Source organism: Trachinotus anak, unplaced genomic scaffold (genome assembly GCF_046630095.1).
Source record: "Trachinotus anak isolate AG129_WGS33_773 ecotype Australia unplaced genomic scaffold, CSIRO_AGI_Tana_v1 ptg000012l, whole genome shotgun sequence".
Taxonomy (NCBI): Eukaryota; Metazoa; Chordata; class Actinopteri; order Carangiformes; family Carangidae; genus Trachinotus; species Trachinotus anak.
The window spans coordinates 25,757,579-25,766,563 of record NW_027273863.1 but is presented as its reverse complement, the minus strand read 5'-3'; the positions used below and the strand labels follow the sequence as shown (position 1 = coordinate 25,766,563).

At 38.3% G+C, this 8,985-nt stretch overlaps 1 protein-coding gene and 1 long non-coding RNA gene across 2 annotated transcripts; both read left to right on the top strand.

The window, feature by feature from the left end:
- Nucleotides 1–308: 308 nt before the first annotated feature.
- LOC139629688 (uncharacterized) lies at nt 309–3,265 on the top strand. Its single transcript, XR_011693025.1, has 3 exons — nt 309–370; nt 2,525–2,621; nt 3,073–3,265. It is a non-coding gene; the product is annotated as an uncharacterized lncRNA (long non-coding RNA).
- Nucleotides 3,266–3,693: 428 nt separating this feature from the next.
- On the top strand, nt 3,694–5,299 carry LOC139629617 (uncharacterized). Its single transcript, XM_071492355.1, has one exon. The coding sequence runs from the start codon at nt 3,802–3,804 to the stop codon at nt 5,245–5,247; it is 1,446 nt and encodes a 481-aa protein (XP_071348456.1). The 5' UTR covers nt 3,694–3,801; the 3' UTR covers nt 5,248–5,299.
- The last annotated feature ends 3,686 nt before the right edge of the window (nt 5,300–8,985 follow it).

Here is an 8,985-nt window from a genome sequence, read left to right as displayed (position 1 = left end):
TCACATTAGACAAAACTATAAATAATGTTTTTTATTAGACAGTAAACAAGCAGCAGACACCAGAGGCTACACCTAAATATGCTGTCATTAGAAACTGCCTTTAATTACACATTAGATCCAAAATAAATGATGCTTCGCCACTATTACACCAAATTATACTTATACACCATTTTATAAGATCATATTCTAATGAGAAAAAAATACAATGTCACCTCATCCTCGCAGGTCACATGATTTTTGAGAAATCAGCCTGATTCTCCTCTGTGCCTCCTCCTGATAATGAATAAACATCTGAGGGTGTTTCTACCTCAGAGAGGATATATAGTCTGAACATACAGCTCTGCCTCAGAGGATCACACACACTTTTACTGTAAGTACACAAATGCTCTTTTTATTGATAGTCCTGCAGTTTCTGATTGTTTAACCAGAGTCTGTGAATGTGGTCCAAATGATGATAAAGAACCTCCCATAAATCCTACTTTAAGCAGGTTTACTGATGTACATGAATACTAAATAATCTAATCATTTTATGAAGGAAAACTAAATCAGTTATAAAAGTTTAGAATATTGATATATTATATATGATATTTTAAGACTTTTATGAAGAAGTTTGTGCAAGGTATTGGAGTAAAATAAAGCTGCATTTTTAGCTGCACTAGCAGAGTTGTTCTCTTATCTGTGATGGTAAGGTGGGCTAATCGGTGAAGAACAAATACTCTTACTGGCAGAGTAAAAGTAGAGAAATTAAAATAAATCTGTAGAAACCTTTCAATCAATATCAGTGTCTGCACTGCTGCAGCAGGACCAGCCCTGTAACTGTGAATGTCGCTGACTGACTGACTGATGGTGTTTCCACCAAGCAGCAGTCTAGTGAGCTGCACTGGTTTCACAGCTGCCTATAATACACTGAGCCTCACCTCCACTACAGCAAATAAACTACTTTGATTACATGTGTCACTAATACTAAAGAAGGCAGAGGAAGAACTAAACATAAGACACACCGAGCAGAGAGAGAGAGAGAGAGAGAGAGAGGTTATCGGAAATGATGCTTCATACTAACCTCTATGACCAGTTCTACATATCAAACAGAGGAAGGTAGACATAAAGACCTGCCTCTGATAAAAGTCTGTTACGCTCTGGAGTTGGAAGTAAATAAATTCTGTCTCTTCTAACTTTCTCTCTGAGCGATCATTTTATAGTAAATCCAGCTGAAATCACAGCTCAGTCTTTGTCTTTAATTTATGTGTTTGGTGATTTTCTCAGATGTAGTCATGGTTATAAAACACTGAATGGTTGGTGGTTCAGTTTGGTTTGGTTTGACCTCGTCATGTCTTTCTTTCACTTTCTGGTTTGCAGGGTGGGGTTTCGGGGAAATAGTCTCACTTGTTGTAAATTCATCTTGATTCTGTCCCTGCTTACCTTCAGCCCTCTGGTCATGAAACTAACTCTTATCTTTCAGACATGAGGAGAATAACTTATATAGTGAAATAGCAGAAACGTGCAGTTAGTTAATTGGGATTTTAAAAACGTTTCATCATTTAATCATGAAAAGCTTCACAGCATGCTTATGTTATGCTTGTGCCACCACTTCAAATCACATGAAATTCATCTACTGCCCGAGTGACCGTCTGTTTCCCTCCCTAGTGAAGCCACACCCAAGTGTTTGTGCGTGGAGCTGCAGCGTAAACCGAACTCTCCCTCTCTACCTGGTCAGAGTTAGGTTGCTTAACATGCCGAGTTGTTAGCTTCACTCTGCCTATATGTTGTTTCAGTGCTGCTTTTGTTGATTCTCTTGGGTCACTTGGGTCTATTTATTGTGTGACTAAATTTCAATAGTACAAACGTTTTGGACACAACTGGAAACTCAGCATTAACATTATTAGAGGATTAGTCTTTTATTATGTTTTCCTGTAGGCAGCTGCCCTGTTTTGTAGTCACTAAATGGTCTGGACCCTAAATATATCTCTGAGATGATGATGAGCCTAATAGGTCTTTACGATCTGCAGGAGCTGGTGCCTGTAGTTAAACCTAATCAGGGTGAAATATCTTTCAGTCACTATGCTGCCCTCTGTTGGAACCAGCTCCCAAACTCTAACTAACCAAGAAGCTAAGAACTGCTCCGCTCTCGACTGCCTTCATTTAATCTTTTAATCTTGAACTTTGAATAGATATTATCAGTTCTGTAATCTGTTTTCATACTGTTTTCTTATTATGCTTTTACCGCTCTTTTTATATTTCTTTTATTTTCTGTTCAGCACATTGAATGACCTCTATGTATGATAATGTGCCACATTTTCCTTGCCTTGGCTTTCTAGACTGAATGAAAGAAACATAAGACTTTGGACACTTAACTTGCACAGTCACGTGTTCCTGTTCAGTGTCTAACACATAAGATAAATGATAAAATGGGGTAATGTGAATCATAATGATCATAAGGACAAATGAGGTCTTAAAATTACTGATCCATGAACATATCTTGAACATATCTGTGTTTTTAAAGCACTTTATCCTTTTTGTATTTTAGGCATTTTGAAGATAATGATGTAACTCTTGAGCAGCACTTTGAAATCACATCTCTTGGATCCTTAACAAGAAGACGAGACTGAGAAGAGCCAACAGAGGTTTGTTGTAATTAATGACTAGCAGCTTCTTTTCTCATTTAGGAACAAATCCCTGCAGCAAAGCTGCTAAACTAATCCAAACTCTAAAATGAACTGATTCAATTGTTGAATCTGATTATTTTCAACAGTGTAATGTTCTCTGAGACATGACTTGTCTGGGGGAGAAGTCAGCTATGAGTTGTTGATATTTTATGAATGAAACAGGATTTTTTTCAGCTTGATGTCTCATTGTTTGTACTGATGATTGAACCAGGAAAATTATTTTTCTATTACACTGTAAAAATCTACAAGAATCTCCTGGTCTTATCTATGGAAAAATGAACTTGACAAGATTTATTTTATCATCCACCACCAGTTCAGCTATTGCACGATTACTACAAGAAATAGCAACTCAGTGGTACACTGTCATGGTTTCTAAAAGTGTGTGTAATATGTTTTCATATGTCAGCAGATTCAGACCAGAGAGCCCTTCACAATAACAGAAGCAGCACTCACATCAAGGTGGATGAACGTCTCTGATCACAAAGACTGGATTTTGTCATTTGATGCACCTCCTCAGAGGACAACTGGTACCAACTGATTTATACTTTAATATAGTCATCACAAATTACTTCACTTCACCATGTATTCTAAAATAACATATGGAATTAATTCACTTTGGAATACATTTACATCAGGCTCATCAAAATCAAAGGTTCCTGAAGAAACAGAGACAACCTTAAACCCTGCTGCTACAGAGTGCAGTAAACGACTTGCTGATGCTGTTAGAGAAAAAAGCAAAGAGCTGAAACATGAGGAAGATTGTAAACATGAAGATTGTAGCTGACTCCTCCCACCCTGGACACAAACTCTTTGAGACACTCCCCTCTGGCAGGAGGCTGCGGTCCTTCAGGACCAAAACCTCTCGCCACAAAAATAGCTTCTTCCCATCTGCTATTAGCCTCATCAACAAGGCTAGAGAGCCCCACTGTTGCTGATCAATTGCACCAATCACCAGAAAAAATTCCTTGTATGTGAAAACATACTTGGCAATAAAACTGATTCTGATTCTGATTCTGATTCTGATGAGTCAGGGCCTCTACCTGTTTATAAAATTCCCCTGAAAGAAGAAAAAATCAATGTGGCTGGGTGCAAACGTTTTCATTTTGGGAAAGATTTCACTAAAGGTAATCGCACCATAATGGTTCTCGGAGCAACTGGTGCTGGCAAATCAACCTTTATCAATGGGATGATCAATTACATTCTAGGTGTTGAATGGACGGATTCATATCGGTTTAAGTTAGTTGATGAGGGTCAGTCAAAGTCACAAGCTGAAAGCCAGACCTCTGAGGTCACTGTGTACAAGATCAACCACCAGGACGACTTTAAAATAGGGTACTCACTCACTATTGTTGACACTCCAGGCTTTGGAGACACGAGGGGCATAGAAAGAGACAAGATGATCGTGGAGCAGCTACGTAATCTCTTCTCTGCTGAACTTGGTGTCAGTGAGATTGACGCTGTGTGTTTCGTAGCTCAGGCTTCTTTAGCACGACTCACACCAACACAGAAGTATGTGTTTGATTCAGTGCTCTCAATCTTTGGCAAAGATGTGGCAGAAAACATCAGGGTTCTGGTGACATTTGCAGACGGCCAACGTCCACCTGTTCTAGAGGCGATCAATGCTTCAGGGGTCCCATGTCCTAAGACAAAAGACGGTCTGCCAGAACACTTCAAGTTCAATAATTCAGCACTGTTTGCTCACAACAAGTTGCCTGCAACAGAGAGCATGAGTGGGGATGAAGAAGATGGAGGCTTTGATCAGATGTTTTGGGACATGGGCTCAAAAAGCATGAAGAGGTTTTTTGTTGCTTTGAATGAAATAGAGACCAAAAGCCTGACAATGACAAAGGAAGTCCTCAGAGAAAGAAAGCAGCTGGAGAATTCAGTTGAGAATTTGCAGAAGCAAGTAAAATTTGGTTTATCCAAACTAGAGGAGATAAAAGAGACAACTGAAAAACTTAAAGAGCATGAGGCAGAGATCAGCAGAAATGAGGACTTTGAGTTTGAAGTCACGGTCAAAAAACCTGTTCAGACTGATATTTCTGGTACTGGAGTTTACCTCACCAACTGTCAGCAGTGTCATTTTACCTGTCATGATAACTGTATGTTTGCAAATGATGAAGATAAAATACGCTGTTGTGCAATGAGAAATGGAAACTGTACTGTGTGTCCAGGCGAATGTGTTTGGAGTGTCCATCATAATCAGAAGTACAAATGGGAGTACAAGGAGGTTAAAGAAAAAAGAACAGTAAAAGAGCTGAAAGAAAAGTACCTCAAAGCCTCAAAGGCTAAGGCCCCTGTGGAGGCACTGGTTGAAAAACTGAAGGATGAATACGATCATGTGCAGGGTGAGGTGGTGGCACTAATGGAGAGATCTGCCCAGTGTCTAAACAGACTTAAAGAGATAGCACTGAAGCCAAATCCTCTCTCCACTCCAGAGTACATTGACATGCTCATTGAGGGAGAGAAATCTGAAGGCAAACCAGGCTGGAAGCAAAGAGTTCAGGCCCTGATGGCCATGAGAGAAAAAGCAGAGTACATGGCTAAAGTAGAGAGAGGAGAGATACCGCTCTCTAGTCAATAAAATGACCGCCAGTATTTTAATCAAGGCCAAACAAAGAACAATGACAACCAGCAATGACTCCCCAGCAAGACTAAAAACACATTGAGATCTGTGCCAACCAAGGAAAGACCAATACCAGCCAAGAACAAGGGCAGGAACTTAGGGTCTTATTATTGTGGCAGCGAGGAGGCAGCGTTTATGCTGATCAGGCTGTGCTGGACAGTTTTGGTGCTCAGTTTGACATGAAAGCACTCAGGTTTTTTGCCTGCTCAGAACTCGTATTTCAAATGCAAGTGCAAAAGCTTAATGCACAGCAGCCAAATTCACCACCACCTTTAATGTATGGCTTTGCCTCTTTTCACTTTCTTATAAAATTCTTCAGCAGCTAAGCAATATTTTTGAATCAAATAACTGACGTAAATGTGTTGTTAGTGATGATGAAATGATGAATGGTATAGTAACTGTTATTTAGCTTATAACGCCTACCTTTATTATCACCAACGACACTGTACCTAATTAAACTTATACTCAGGACCGTAACTATATATACACATGGCTAAACGTGTCACACACATGATTACAGTCAACTGTACCATAACATGAATTTTCTTTCATCTAACAGATTATGATGGGACATCAAATAAGTGTCTTCTATTAACCTATGGTCTTACTTTTAAACAGTCTTCTATGTAATCTAGTAATCTAGGAATTGTGTGACATTTTTCATTCATTTTACATTCATTCATTTATGGAAATGCATTTTTTTTGTACGCATCATTACCCATTTTTACTGTAATTTTTAACTTTTTAATACTGTATTCCTCATATTATCAAGCTCATATTCTCTCTCTTTTTACTTGTTTAGAATGGTGCATGGTAACAAATAATTATACGTTTTATACATCATTTGTCCAAATTTATGATCAACAAAATTTGAAAATTTTAATATCTGTAGTTTTGTGAACAGGCCATTAGTTGGTTTTTTTATGATCTGATGCTTTTGCCTCTTTTTCCTTAGATTACATGTATTTTGATGTGAGCATTTTGCTTTTTCATTGTGTTCCTAACTTTTATATTTGGAAAACAGGAAGGTGATGTAAACAATGACAACTGACACATAAACTATTGATGTGTATCGAATAACATTTTATTATCCTGTGGTTTAATCAAGTAACTTTGACTGAACTATTAAACATTAAATCCACCTTTTACTTCTGCCTTCAGTGCTCTCTCTCTTTCCTGACATATCAGTGTGCAGTTTAGCACTTAGCAGACCAACATTTACACGGGTGACTCCATCATAAAGACAGAATTTTTTTCACAATACAATCAATCAATCAGGAAATGATACTATTGAATTGTTTTCCACATTCATGCTCTAAACCAGATTACAACACAAATTTCATAGCATCTTAATGGTCTGATACGGTGGTATCACAGCATCAGCTCTGTTCTGTTCTATTGTTCTGCTGGCTTCAGGGTCCATATCCTGGTCTAGCCTTGAGAATACAGACAGTAGTTCCAAACTGTTATTCATCCGTCACCTTGCACAGTTTCTGCAACACAAACAAGCAAAATAAAATATGTACCACCGGTCAGCTGCTGCTGTACTAACTTCCAGTCACCTAACAAAAGATAAATTATCATAGTTAACTGGTAATCTGAAAATTGCAAGCTTGACATTTTAGCAGAACAAGCTGTAAACATAATAGTGACATATTATCACATGATCACATGTTAGAGGGGACATGTTGCTTAGACATTAAGCAGATACAGAGCAACATTATCATGCTGGTGGAGTAAACCTCAAACAATGTGCTGGAAGACACTAAAAGACTTGGTAGTGCTGCACAGTTAGTGATAAATCTCTTTGCATTTCTTACTAAAAGGAACTGCTTTAATATGACAGTTATTTGATCAAATGCTTAAGTAAAAATATTCATTATTCAAGTAGTTTTTCCTAAAGTAAAGATTAAAGTATGTCATAAATTTGTGAAATTGTGTTTAGATGAGCCCAAAAATATTTTTAGACTTCAGTGATTTCTATATTTTATATTATTTATCTCTGTTATAATATCAACCAACAACAGAGTATTTGTTCCTTACCTATTAGCCCACCCATGTTTCTAGCCCTTTAGACAAAGATCATTTCCTCTTCACAAACAGACGAAGTTCAGGTGAGGCTGACAGGAATGTCACTTTTACAGGTACTGCAGGTGTGAATCAAATTGTAAAGCAAAACTTATTTGTGCGTCATTTGTTGACATATTTCAGTCTGAACAAAAGTGTTGTGACCAACACTGGTGTCTCTAGAAATAACTCTGGAAGTGGTTACAAACACAGCCTTATTTTACTCTCATACCCTGCACAAACTTTTGTCAGTTCAGTCAAATGCTTTAAAAAAATCTATTCATGAGTAGAAGGTAAAGTTTTAAACTTTTATTATTCCTTTTGTTTTCTTTGATAAATTATTGTGTTATTTCCTATTCATGTACTTTGGAAAACCAGCTTGAAGGATTTATGGGGCGTAACTGCAGAACTAAGATTATACAGCAAAGATGCACAGCAGGACTGTTGCATGGAGCACATCAACAAAAAGCGTGTTGGTCTATTTACGATAGAGATGTGTGTTCCTCCTGCAGAGCTCTGAGGGAAAAACACGCCCAGATCTTTCTTCATTAATCGGAGATGAGGAGAGAGAAGAGGAGAATCAGGCTGATTTCCTAGAAATGATGTAACCTGCAGAATGACTTGCAGAACTTACATGGTGTGCCTGTTTGTGTATGTGGATGGGGGGGGGGTTATGTATGGAAGTCAGTCAGATGGTTTGTCCTCTTGTCTTATGTACAGACTGTAGACTTCTCCTGCTTAATTTGAATAACCTTTTATTTCAGTACAGTCTGATTATTAAAATGCACTTCTGGTCAATATTTGTACAACACCTTGAAGTCTAGAGACTGTGCTGCTGATGCTGTTCTTCCTCCTGTGAATCCACCGTCTGGTTCCTTTCCACTGATGTTTGGGCTCATTATCTCGCTGCGTCCTTACATCAACATACAGAATTACTTCCTGCTGTGTGTTGCCTTAATAACGCATCAGAGGGCGTAGCAAAACAGTTTGTTCCAACACCACCTTTGCACAGACAGAGGGTTTGTAAGTCAGTTATTTGCATTAACTTTCAAGGCTTCATTTACTTTCATTGCTACAGGAAACCTGTAGCAATGAAAGTAAATGAAGTTTTCCTGTAGCAAATTTTACTTTCACTTTCAGGTTTGTAAAGTGGTAAGAGAGCCACACCCAAGTGTCTGTATGTGTGTGTGTGTGTGTGTGTGTGTGTGTGTGTGTGTGTGTGTGTGTGTGTGTGTATGTGTGTGTGTGTGTGTGTGTGTTGACTGTATATAAACAGGCTACAGAGACAGCTGAGACAGAACTCTCCCTCCCTGATCAGAGGTAAGTTCCTGAACACACTGAGCTGTTTAAGTGTTTGTTGTTTCAGTGTTGATGTGATGATGATAGTGGCAGTAACGAGGCTGCAGGATGTGATCATTATTACAGCTATACACGTTTTTATCGTCAGTCAACTTTAGGTTTGTTGATTTTTGTTTGTTTGTTTTTTTACATTCTGACCCACAGAGTTGATTCCTAAAGGAAAAAAATCATCATTTCGGTCATTTTATTATCTGACAAAATTTAACAAAGTTTCAATTGTCTGGACATGACTGGAAACTGACACTGTTAGAGTCCAGGCTCTGTGGGTGC